Raw genomic sequence first — 14062 nt, forward strand, 5'->3', positions numbered from 1 at the left:
TGTAACAAAATAGACACCTAGACATTAACTCTCATATGTACAATCCTGAAGATAAAATAAAGTATGGGAAGCGATTTTTTTTACAATATTTAGTATACAGTATGTACCCCTATCCCTGTCCTCCAAACAAAAATTCATACAGACTGCTTAATTTCCAGCCAGTGCTTAATCAAAATGCAGACGGCTGGCTGGTGTATCAGGCTTTCATACTCCCGCGAAGATCACACATTACACAAAGAAATCATGGCCCAAAATGAGAATAAAGTAATAATTTATGAAAACATGGTGTACCATAATTTTGCCCGCGTGCTGCAATGAGGACGGCAAATGATTCATGGGTTAAATGAAATGTATTTCAATGTCAGCTATATAGATTGGAGATTTACAGCTACTTGACTTTGACGGGAAAAACTCAGCATGCATAAAAATGAGGTGCAAATGAGTTAATTGGAAAAACGGGGGGAAAGTGAGTTGTAAATAAACGCAGGCTAACACTGCACGGAGATGTTTCATCACAAATTTCATAATCAAAGGGAATTCACTAAAGAGCTTTTTCAGTGTGGGGGGGGGGTGCCGATGGAAATCTGTATCTGGATAAAACTCTGGTTTCAGATACACTGATTTAACTCACTCCGGTTTGTGTCAGCCTTGCAGATCTAACTAATTACATTTACACCGCCTAGACAAACAGATCAAGGTATCTTTATAGGAGGGAATCAAGTCTGTCGTGTTTAATCAAATAAGCATTTAGAGAGGAAAAGGCTGGATTTGCATGTCCAATGAGCTTCCCTGGAAACAGCAGCACCGTCATCCACTTGAATCTGTCATTTTCGGATTGTTTGCATATATGCAAAACAGGTTGACACCAACGCACTTATAAAAATAAGCAATCTTGATCAAGGTAGGTCATGGGCCATGTAGAGTGCATCTATTTAATCCCCTGTATTTTTTCTAAAAAGCGCCATTAAATTCAGTTATTCACATAATGGTCGATTATTTATCACAAGATTGTTGGTGATTGGCACAAAATGAAGATTCTTAATTTGTTAAAGAAATAAAGCTATAGTGTACCTGACTGAAAGGAATGAAAATCCGTTGCTATGCTGTGGTTTGCTACTGGTCCTAGAATTACAGATCCAACACCTTTCAGTGGCCACACCGCCATGCACAAAGTTATTGGTTGTTGAAAAGCTGCATGATCACACAACCAACCACAGTATGTGGAAGCCGGTAATATATGATCAGGGAAGATCTCAGAAATATACCTTAAACACAGCATCCGGCAGAGAACATGTCAAGTAGGGATTGTGAAGTAAAGCTCACATGATTAGCTCTGTCTGGATACCTGAGCAAATATCCTGCGTGTCATCAAAGCCCTTTCATACCACTGTGTAAATTCAGGGCTCTTGTTCCATTTTAGAGGGGAGCAGGCTAAAGTTTAAAGAAAAATACTAGAAATCATTACAGTGCCTTTCGCTTTTCTCTGACACATAGCCTACCACATTTTATCACCACAAAGACACATTGGAATAAGCGCACCTCACACAGTTTTTCTCGCCTAATCAAATATAATCAGTTCAACTTTGACATAGGGAGCACCCAGTTTTAATACCGGCAATAAAATATTAATGCAGATTTTGCACTTTATACACTTTCTTCTCCGTAACCTTTTTTTCCATTATAAATCTGTAAATCTTTAATTGATTTGCTTTCGAGATCTAGATAATTCAGTTAATACCCGAGCTGCATACCATTTGAAGGTGATGGAAGTGGCTGTGTAAGAGTGCATCTGGTAAAGTAAAAAAGGAGGCATCCTCCAAGTGGGATGCGGGTCCTTTCTAGGTATGCGATTGGTTTGAAAATAAAGGTGCAGATCAAGGAAATTCTCCAATACAAGAGCACTATTTTCATATGTAAGCATACTACAGACAGACACACGTGCACATATACACACACAAATACACACACAAATTCATACATGGACAGGTTAACGTACAAGAGGAGAGATTAGGTGTACACTCTTAATCTAAACAGAGGGCCTTTTTAAATAGAAGGGTCTTATTCCCAATTTAGCTGTGATTTACTCTTGGATTCCAAAGATTAAAACAAACCTACATATGGACAAAATACTTTGTGCATCTTGATTTATAAAAGTACCAAATTCACATAGATGAAAGAGAAACTCCATCCTTACAGCAAAAAGCATGGGCTATACCAGTAGAACCAGGGATCACTGGTACAATGTGAAGAGTGAATACCAAAAGTAATCCACAATGTAAGTATCCGCATGGACTCTATTAGCAAGACCAACAGTGAGTGAAGGCTGTGATTGGGGGTACACCGGTCCGCCAAGCACTTGCTGTGAAGTTCCCTCCCTCCAACAGTCACTTCACATAGGCTGCCAGATGGAATCCATCTTTTTCATTAAGTGCATGGTGTGCCTGGATTCGAACCTCTGACCTTCGGATGAATGAAACGTCAACCCCTAGAGATCCGATTTGCATTTCAGCTGACAGCCTCTTTTGTAATCCACTAACAACGAGAAAGGTTTTAAATAGTGTGCAAAGTTAGTTCTGAAGGATGACCTTGAAAAGACTATGCAGCACTTCCGACAAGACCCCAAGCAAAGACTCAATTTCTGAGCGTATTTCCAGCACTTGGCCTGAATCAATTTTGGTTAGAAAGAAAAACAAGCACGATTTCTTTTGTATAATATGTACATTACACCTCAGTTTATGTGTGTAAACAATAAATCTACAGGGACATTTCAAATTAATGTACATTTATGCCAATGCCACCATACAATTCTAATTTCCAATTTAAAACTGTTCCACAAAGAGCAACATAAAGCAGGGTAATTCATACACGCGTTGACCAGTACACAAAATACAAAGAAAATCACACTTATTTTTAAAATATCTTTAAGACTTATCATAAAGTTATATCTGAAAATGACAGTAACATTAAAGTGCCAACGAGTGGCCCATTTTAATCACTTTTATTGATTCATGCTTTCAGTTCTTATTCAGTTAAAAACAAGGCACATTAAATACATCCCCTTACTGCTCTATAAATGCATGCAGCTCATTCTGTATATCAAAAGTAATAAATAATGGCAATAAAACACCGAGACAGTTTTAAAAATGATAATCCGTCGCACACATAGCATTTAACAGTCCAATCTAGTACAATAACCTCGCACAATACATAAAATGGCACGAGAACATGCAGTGCATGCCACAGTTCAGATTCGGTGTCTGTCTTTAATGATTTTTTTATAAACTCATTAAAAAAGCTTGTCAATGTAACTTTGCCGCCACAATAATTCAGTGCATAGTACATGTTAATTTATTCTACAAAAGTTTAATTATGAAACTGACCAGTGATTTGTGCGTTCTTTCAGTATGAACCAATTACATTCGGTGAAAATACGTATTAACAGTCATGCTTATATATTCGGCCTATTGTACATTACTGGTAGGCATATATTTTGTATTTTATCATGAAAAAGAAGCAGCGATTGAGAAAATGGCAGAATTATACCTACTCCATTCTTCAAAAAATAATCTTTGGCGTGTGCCATCGTAACCCCGTTCCCAAATCTCCCCAAAAATAGATTTTGTACATACAAGGGACATTCTAGCCGTCTTTCATGTAACTGATTACAAACATGTGACTGGGGCTAATTTCTAACCCCCATCGCTATTTTAACCTAAGTCACGAACAGTGAGACAAATGCACCTTAGAACTGTTGCTATGCCAACAGGGATTTGGACTCTACATATGCAGATCATAAAGCCAATGGTAATATAGCCTTTCAAGCCATTCCTGCTATGTGCCAAAAAGGAGCTTTGGCTATAAGGCTGACTTACCGGCAGAAAGACATCAGTTACTTTACATTTATCCCAAATTCAGAGTTACCACTTTTGACCAGAATTTAGTAGGCAAGAATCTACACCGAAAAACATTTTCATAAATGTGTACACCCATGATGACAAATAAAAAGAATGCTCATATGGTTAATTTCAAAAATATGAACCGTTAGCAAATTGTGAGAGGCACGATTGGGGCAGGGGTGACAATACTATCAACTTTTGTATCTAAATAAAAGAGGGCTATATTTTTGTATCTAAATAAAAGAGGGCTCTTAATCCGGAAGAGGCACAGGCCTGTTTGGGAAAAGTGCTGGTGCGCCCCCTCCTCCACAACCTGCCTTGCACACTTAAGGCATTATAGGACAGGCCAACGATCTTGAATTCAACTTCCGTATGTTTTAAAGGCACTGCCTGTTGCACTGCAGAACAAGTTCAAACAAGTTTGGAACCCACGGACGATCAAATGAGCTATTTAACATTTCAATAATTCCAAGCATCTTAAATAAAGTATTTACCTCCTTGTTTTAACACAATATGCCCTGATCAAAAGGCAACAAACATTAAAGAAATCTGACCACCTGTATGGTGTTTGCTAGATTTCTAACACCAGGCCCACTGCTAATTTTAAGAGACATAGCTCTTCAATCACTTTGTTCAACTATCCCCCCAAATCACACACCCCTTACAGTCACATTGTATGTAGCTCAGAGAACAGGTAGTCTACATGCATCTCCCATTACCAACTTATACACATGCATCCAGGATTTTTCTGTGCCGCCCCATATTTAAAACAGAATGAAAGGTATCAAGTTATTAAAAAAGGAGTTTTCCCTAAAAGTAGGAGTTCACGTTACTTTTTTATTCAGAAATTATTACATATACTTCTGTGAATGAGAAACTAAGTTATTTTTAAATGTATACCTTTTCATTGCCCATGCAGTGACTGAATAGACTCACTCAACAAACTGAGCGTGGTGGCAACTTTAAAATGGGCCACAACCCCATTTTAAGTAATGACAAAAACAAGAGGTCTGGATTTGATGCACTAATCACACAGCATCCGCACATTAAAGCCAAGTCTTTGTTTCTATGTCAAATAAAGGCAGATGGCAAGGGAACATTTATTACAGTCCTTTTTTGGTTTCTATGGCATAGTAAGGTATGACTTTAAGGTATTGCAAGACAAGAGAACCTTCACTATAGAGAGCCTTTCAATTCTAGAAAAAAAAACTCTTCCTGCTTTGCCAAAACTAATGAGAAGCCTTTGGGAGAGAGGAGTGAGAGGAAGGGCGAGTGGATGGCAACCACAGTGAACAAGCAGCACACAGGGAAAGCAGACACGGCCAGAAGAGAGGAAAGGGAGGATAGTGGATGAAGGAATGAGGAGCACACAAGTGAAAAAAGTGAGTGACATAAGTGAGGATTGAGAGGTGGGTGGGAGAAAGGCAGAGCGACACACTCAAGAAAGAGGGACGGATGTGAGGGAGCAAGCAAGAGCTAACAGAGGCCTACAGCTGAAATAAAGTCTCACATGCAGTTTAATGCAAGATAAGCACGAACAGCAAATAGAATCTAGTGAGAGAGAAATGTCCTTTTGGCCGAGTCAACACGTGATTGATAAAGTCTAAAGCCAATAGCTGAAAGATGCTGACCAAAAATGCTAACGGTTGAAGGGGTGTACCCAAACCTGACTAGTATACTGTAAGCTAAAGGTCTACTTGACTGTTGCACTCCCAATAAAGCCATACCAAAGGGTCAGATTGATTTGCATATGGCCATGTCTGAACTGGGGTGGTGGAGTGAGCCAAAGAATGATGATGGATTAAACCCAGATCAGTTGGCGGGGGGGGGAGGGGGGGGGGGGAGTGTTTGATTTGCTCAAACGCTCCGTCCATCATCCCCTTTGGTAATGCACTCCCAACTAAGGCCTAAAAAGCATATTTGAGAACATACTGAAAACGAAGGACAGATTTTGGGTGTGAATAAACAAGCTTGCTGCTTGATTTGTCTGCTGCTTTCGACACAGTATCACATTGGAGCCCCTTCTCCACACTGGTGAAGAATGGCCTCAAAAAGTGGGCATTACTGTTGTGTACATCATACTTAATGGATTAGTGTCAGGCTGTGTTTCTTCCACTTTATCAGTCGAAATATACAGTCGTACAGCAAGGAGTCCCTCTGGTGGTCAGCACTTAGTCCTACTTTGTTTACTATCTATATCTGACCTATGTTGATACTTATAAGAGCTTTGGGACTACATTATGTGAAATATGCTGATACACCCAGTTCATCATCTCAGGACTCTTTTGTGTCTTCTCGACTGATTCCTTTCCTCATTGTATGAAGGCGGTTACTTCCTGGCTGGGTGTGAATGTTTAAAGTTTGACCCTGATAAAATGTAGCATTCCCCGACCTTCTGGACCCCAGATTGGTTTATGTCTTGGAACCTTCTAAAGTTGTGAAAAACCTTGGTTCTTTCTGGACTCTGACCTCTCCATGGTTAGACAAGTGAATCACTTGACATCTTCTTGCTGTCTGCTTTTGAAGGTTATGAGGAAAATCTCTCCTTTTCTACCTATGGCACTCGCAGGATAGTAGTCCAGGCAACCATTTTGAGCATTCTGAACTATTGTAATTCTCCTTTTTTTGGGCATCTCAGTGGGAACATTGAAGAAACTGCAGCACATACAAAATGCGGCAGCCAAACGTGCTTTGGCTCACCCATTGCGCTCTCTTCATAAGCGGCAATGGATGCCCTACACTGGCTTCCAGTAGAAAGGAGAATCGCCTCTAGGTCACTCTGCCATGTCCACCTTGCTTACCATCTGCTGGGTACAACCGATCTTATAAAAAAATGTCATTCTATGTTCCTGGCCGCTCCCTGTGGTCATCTGAATCCTTTCTTCTCCAAGTACCTTGATTCCAACGTTTCAAACAGTGATTGACAGGCTATGATTTGAGTGGTCAAATAACACCACAGAGATAAATGTTTTTTAGTACACGTAGCTAACTCGGATGTACCCGAGCTGTTGTACTAGATTCACAACACAACATTTCCACTTAAAACTAGACTCACTACAGGGGACATTCTAAAGTGAAAAAGGACAGGAGGCATTCTGGGCGACACTGTAAATGAGCGTGAAAAGCACAAACTCATACTTTTGGAGGTGTTTACAAACTGCAGGTTGAGTACACATAGCAGAAAATGTGAACACCAGAATCTATAATTGCAAACATGTTCAGACTTTCACAGGATTCTGTAAATCCTCCAAAAATGTGGTAACTTACACAAATCGTAGGCAGTGTCTATGACGCCTAGATTTTGGCACTTTTTGTGAAATGATCTCAGCAACTGATATTTACTCCATGGAGAGGTAACCTATAAATGTTAAATGTATGAAAAGGACAAGAATTAGAATCTAGTTAAAAAAATTTAGAACCATTCTTCACTTAAGATCAAGAATGATACACATAGCTGTACTTGTTAAAGCTTCTGTAAAAGAAACGTTCTAGAACTTGCAAAGTCTCTAGCAGTCTCTGAAGGAGGACATTTGGGATGTCCTAGAAGCCACATGCTAGGAAATGCACTTTCAAAGAAGGTAAAATATTGTTTAGTATAGATATCCAAACTAAAGGAAATAACACAACAACAAAATATACTACAACTAGATGACTACTGCCAAAACTGCTTCTCGGTTAAGTGATTAACAATTCATCCTAGTCAAACATGTTTAGTAATCCCAGTTTCAGCCGAGAGACAAGAAGCAATGTGTTATGATATACAACTGCTATAGCAGTTTGGTGGAAAACACATACACCGGGAGTCCAAGGGTCCCAGCTACATCAACTGATGCTTTAACAAGCAGGCCCTAAACCTTGCCTGGCCACAAAAATAAGATAAACTGGGATTAGTTTTAGGCTCATAGCAAGGAGATATTTATCATTCAAAAACATAAGAGATGTGAATGAAATATCTTGTGTTATCCCGGTCACTTTGGTCTATCGAGGAAATGCCTTGAAAAGCCAGCTATAGTTCGAAGCCTCCACTTACTCAGAAAGGATAAGGGCTCAAATGCATAAACCTGCTCTACAGAGGAATGTTAAGGTAAAATGTTGTGAAATTTCTGAAAAAGGGCTATTCCATTGCAAGACTAAGGTTACAATTTTTTCTAAAACTACTTAACCGAAACATACGGTACAGAGTGCAGAATCAAATAAAGCTAAAAATGCTTTACAAAGCAGAAGGCTCTCTCTCAACTCAAGCTTGGATATGGAGGACATGAACACATCACTCCTCTCCTCAAAATCATTCAGCTCTTAACGGTAAACCCATTAATTATCTTTAACCCTTTCATCAATGCATAACACTATGCTTGACCCTTGGGCTAATTATCTAGAGAACAAGGCATTAAATATGAACTTGTACAGGCGTTCAAAATTAAGAGCAAAGTAGAGTTTCCCATATAATGGTGTTCTAGTATTCTTTGTCAAGACTCAAAGATAGAAATATCTTAGGAACAAACCAGTTATGTTTTCTGGAGAGCCACAACATACACTTAGATGTTACATAACAAGGCCTCAAACTGCTTGACGTTGTTAACAGACAACCCAACTTAAAGATATCTTGAGGCTGTTTTGTAAGGTAATGTACAAAGTAAATAGTATCTTATTTCATCACCTTTGCAAAATACCTCTATAAGACTTATTATACAACAGACAAGGATGTTATGCCAATCCTGGTTCAAGATGGAGTTTTATGCAATGGCCCATTTCGCCCATCTTTGAATCCTCTAGCCTAAAAAGTGTGCGAACTATAGTGGCTCTCACAAATTTATAACATAATAAAAAAAGTAGTAAGCCTCCTCAATAAGCCCTTTGAAGGTCTACATTATAATGATCTGAGAGTACAGACAATTAGGTTGCTGGTAGGCGTGGATTAGCAGTGTTATTCTATAAATATTCAACTCAACTGAAATAGCCCAAGTCATTTTTCTATGGGTAAATATGAATCTTGGTCTGAGAGTGTCTCATCTCAGGCATCATTTGCTATTAAGAAAAGCCCTCATGCAGTGGTAAGTTTTGCAAATTATTATTAGTGATGTAAGAATATGCAAATGAAGAGCTCTCATCTGGGTAAATAATAGTACTCAACTTTGCCTATGTATTACATTTTTACCCACTGATTCAAATAGCTCCGGTTGACTTAACAAAAAAGAAATCACTACAAGACTGGAATTAAGAGTATGGTAAAAATATTTCCAAACAGAAATGGTCTCTAATATTGTTAACAAATCTGAAATCAATAGTGATGTGACAAGAAGCCAAGAAAAGCATAGAATGTATCACCAATTATACTGGAAAGCAATCAGAAGAAAATGTTTCCATTTCTGTTGCTGGAAATGATCAGTGGAAAATAACAACTGAAAGAATTGGGTATGAAGGAGAACCTCAATTAAAAACCCAGAATCTCTTATGCTTAATGGCCTTTCCAAATAAGGTATGAAGAATTTACATCTTGGATTCAAAAAGTGATTGCTAGAAAAAGTACAACTATAATGAAACTACACTGCACAAATGGGAATGTAAGAAATTCCTAACAACTGAGGGGTGGACATCTGATTTGAAAAACTCCGCAACCTTGCGAAAAGTCACATGCTCCCTAAGTTTAATGGAAGAAGAATTTGGAAGGATGTAGGGTAAAGCTCTATAATGGTACAACTAAACATGCATGAAACATTTCTGTAGGATTTTCCCCTGATCTCAACTTTCTACTTTCTAGTCCTTCTCAGGATTACTTGCATTTACTTTTCCTTGAATGAAATCTCAATTTTAATCTAGCAATATTGTTAATCGTGAGTATGGTAGGGAATATGTCTTTTTCCTTTAAGTGCAAATTATTAGGTGATATGAGCAAAGTGGTTTGGATAGAGGGTATGTGTAATAACATAAATGTACTTTTATTTGCATAAAAAATTAGTAACTAATTTATAAAGCCACAAAAACCGAATGCTTCCTCTTCTTTTGTCATTAGTCAGTAGTCCCAATCAGTATTAATGCTGTACACTTCTATTCCGCTATGAAGACTTATTCAATTCCAGAAACCGTCTCAAACTACTTCTCAGTCACTTCTTTAAGACATCTCTGGATCTATGTACACTATATCAGACACTGCCCATATACATGTAATGCCACAGAGAGCAGCCTTGTCAACTGAGCATTTTAATGTGCATGTACAACTTTAATAAAGTAGGCAGGTCACGCCTCGACAGCAGTGAAATCCAACTTGATTTAAACTACACAAAACACATTACAGTGGACAATATATCAAAATCAATCTTTGAAGTTATACAAAATAGCTGACTAGTTAGTTAAGATAAAACACTGCAAAAGCTAGTTTTAATGGTTATCAACTTTAACAACAACGTCTACAGACCACTCTCAATATAGAACACACAACCTGAGATACATGTAAAAGTCAAAGCACAAGAATATATTCTCACATCACAAACCAAGATAGAAAATAATCAAGCATGACAACTTACAACCAGAAGCTGCCTGAGCAGAACCACTGAGCAGAACCAAACACTAGAATAATCCAGAACAAAAATATAGGGTTTCTAACCCATAAATGCATATACTATAGTTCCCAAGTAATCGCACTGGCTTCAAGTAGAGGAAATCATCCAAAATAAAATCTAGTTTCCAACCCATATTACCATGTATGGGAAACTATATTAAAACAAACAGCCCATCTGAAAACCAGACACTTATGACAACTAAAATGAGAGCACTATAATCCTTGTCGGTGGCATTACAATGTATGGATTAACAAATACACAAATCAACTTCATCAGACATAAATGTTCGAAGCAAATTTATTCACCTTCAATGAAACTGTGGAAAATCTCAGTCATTGTGCGCCACACATCACTTTTGTATTCCTAAGATTTAAGACTGTATACCGAGAGTATGGAATAGTACGCACACCTATTATTTACACAACAAATATATTGAATGTGAGATTTCTGCTTCAAGTAACTCAAAGCATAAAATAAAAGCATAAAACACACCCTCCCAAAAATGGAGAGACACAGAAAAATGTCAATACATTTAAGAGTTCAGAGAGGAAAGGAAAAACCAAACTTGATTTAAAAAAAAATTTAGTTCAGGAGGGGATGAATGTTTCCATTTTTCACAAGCCGAACCATGTTTAATGTTAGATGAAAAGTAATTTTATTTAGATTAAGTGAACATGGACTGCAAAAGGAATTGTGCTTCAACTTAATATCCAACGCGTTATTCGAAAAGTGTGAATTACGTTTTATTACGCAGTATGTTTACGTCACCGTGTGGTGTGATTTGATTCTTTTATCATAGAATATGTGACAATTGACGTGTCTTTTAAAGATATTTGATTCAAAATTATTTGCCTAGACGCATGAGTGTGTAAGTAGTAATAATGTAATCCATTTTCGTTTGGTTCATCGGACATTGTGTTATCAAGATCAGGACAGATGGGATATTTAAATACAGATAGTTTGAGCAAAGAAAGTGTGGTAATTTATGTGTTAACAAAAGTGGTAGGCCACCGGATAACCTAAGAACTCGTTATTACATGCCAGTAAACTGAAATGTGGCATGTAAATTCTAGTGCATTTTCTTAACCATGACCGGCATTTGTGGCCATATTTTAGCGAGTCGCTCTAATACTCAATATGGGCATTCACTTTTAGCTTGAAAAGGTTAAGATTGGGCCCTGTTCAAACCTCACACTAAGGAGCTACATTTTGCCATGCATTTCCTTCTGCTCCCGTTACAGTGAACCGGGCCTCCATAATTTAGTTTTGTGTCCCCAGTTTAGGGATTATTTGTCAATTCCAGGGTGTCACACATTTATGAATAGCAATGTAGACAGACAATAATTAACACGAACATATAAAACTGTTCCATCTAATCAATGTCACAATGGGTGCCAATTTAAGAGCACATGTCAAAGCGAAGCCACATTGTGAAGCTTGGGATATTTTCAGCACAGAGAAGCAGTTGCGCCCATCCACCTGTGCACCCTTATTTTCGGTTAAGACTCACACTCCTCCACCGCTGCGGTCCACAGAAACAGGAACTCTCTGGTCCAGGTCCAGGTTCTCCTCCACACTTTTCATCAGCATCGCCAGTCTGCTGCTGGAAACAAATCCTTTCTGCACAGCGCTCATGAGCTTAAGGAGAAAAAACAGAACGATAAGACCCAAAAAATCTAACTGATTCAAATATAGCTGTCAAAGAGTTACTGGCAAGGAAACACCATCTTATCACATCTATGAATAAAGTACAGTGCGATACCGCCATAGCCTAATATGTAAAATTAAAAAAAATAAAAACGCAGAGGCCCAAAGTTTTTTTTCTCCCTACGGGCCTACTGCTGAATATCAAGTTGGACTATCATAGCCGCCTTTTGATTGCAATTTTGTAGGCTCTTTTTTCATTTCTACTTTCTAAATTTGTCAATGTTTTCATATCTTACTCTGTTATGTTCTACACTTCTCTATCTGGATCGGAGTCAAAGTCTGATGAAAAAATACGTTTTGGTCCAAAAAAAAAACACGAGTGTCTGTGCCCACCACCGGCTGCACACATTAAACATGCAGCTCAGCTGTAAGTAAAGTTTATTCTTTCAGTTTTGAGCCACAACATAGTAAATAACAAAGTATAACAATTACATAATACACATAAATATATAATTCTGACCAGCAGTGTAATAGTTCATGAAAAGTCATAAGCAAAAAAAAAAACACTAGCATACAATCTTAACAACAAACATTTGTTAAAGGTCTTTCCTTAGAATGAGCCATGCTGACCATGTGTAAGTAGTGGCCCAAGGAAACAAAATATCTGTCATGTAGCATAGTGATAAAACCGCAGAGTAGTTTCTCGCTTCATTATTCTTAAATAAAGGGACAAGCCCTGGCAATCTTGGCAAGGTTTCCCCTGACTTTTTGCCTTCACACCTCCTGTTTTTGCTGATTTCGTTTTAGCTGGCCTTATGAACTATGCTTGTGATCTCTGCTTAAATAATGGTAACACTGACTTAAACCCAATTGCCATATTTAATTTAGTTATAAGTCCCTAGGAAAGTGCACTACAAGTGCCCAGGGCATGTAAACTAAATGCTGCTAGCGGGCCTGCAGCATTGATTGCATCACCCACTTAAAAGTAGCCCTTTAAACGTATTTTAGGCCTACCATTGCAAGAGCCTGTCTGTGCAGTTTTAAACTGCCATGTCGAACTGGCAAAACAAACCTTTTGCCAGGCCCAAACTTTCCTTTTTAATACATGTAAGTCATCCTAAGGTAGGCCCTGGCTGGCAGGGTGCTGCTGGTGGTGAACAACTCAAATTTGTTATTCACTACTACAAGGCCCATCTCTCCCATAGGATAACATTGAAATTGCCTAATTACATTTTATAAGTGAAATTTCCGAATGAGAAGAGATAAATGATTCATATTTGGTGTCTCTGGAATTCTAATTTAAAATCCCAACTTACGGTGTAGACGGATTTTAACGCACAATTCTGAAAATGCCACTTTTAGAAAGTTGACATTTTCTTGCCTTAGTCATTTGGTGCCTGCAGCCTGTCTCTGGTCACCTAACTGGGTGAAGTTGGCAGTTGGGCTTCGTGTATTCCTCCTAGACAGCCACACACAATGGAAGCTTAGGTGTCACTGGATTAACCATCACTGGCAGGATATGAGGGAGGAGGTTCAGCCTCAGTTACACCTGAATAAGCAGTGTCTTGCCTCCATACAACGAGCTGCATACCATCCTGTAGTGAGTCTGGAGCTAGGGACAAGAAGGCACAGCATTTGTGCACTTCAAAGACATACCTCTAGAAGCTTCTTCCCACTTCAAAGGTACAACTGTGTATAAAAGAAGGACCTCAGATCTCACCACTTCAGTACTCTTGTGGACTTGTGGATACTATGCCAGGAAGAAGGACTATTGTGCTGTAACAAGGACTGCCTTGATGTGCTAACCTGCTGCCCTCTTGCCTGGGGAGGAAGAACTGGACCTGCAACCTATCTTGAACTCTGACCTGAGAGTGATTCAAATGGCTAGTCTGCTGGCCTCCTGATCAGAGCGTCAGGGACATAATAGGTTCCCCAACAGCTCCTGGACCCATCTTCACTGAG

At 38.6% G+C, this 14062-nt stretch overlaps 1 protein-coding gene across 3 annotated transcripts in view; it reads right to left on the reverse strand.

Annotated features, from left to right (window-relative positions):
* GPD2 (glycerol-3-phosphate dehydrogenase 2) overlaps window positions 1-14062 on the reverse strand; it is a 927571-nt gene that overhangs the window by 130539 nt on the left and 782970 nt on the right. For all 3 annotated transcript variants that reach the window (XM_085645519.1, XM_085645518.1, XM_085645520.1), the window contains exon 17: window positions 11964-12091. In XM_085645519.1, coding sequence (XP_085501645.1) covers window positions 11964-12091 — 128 coding nt within the window. The remainder of the gene's footprint in view (window positions 1-11963; window positions 12092-14062) is intronic.

The sequence above is a fragment of the Triturus cristatus genome, chromosome 3_1 (assembly GCF_964204655.1).
Source record: "Triturus cristatus chromosome 3_1, aTriCri1.1, whole genome shotgun sequence".
Lineage (NCBI taxonomy): Eukaryota > Metazoa > Chordata > Amphibia > Caudata > Salamandridae > Triturus > Triturus cristatus.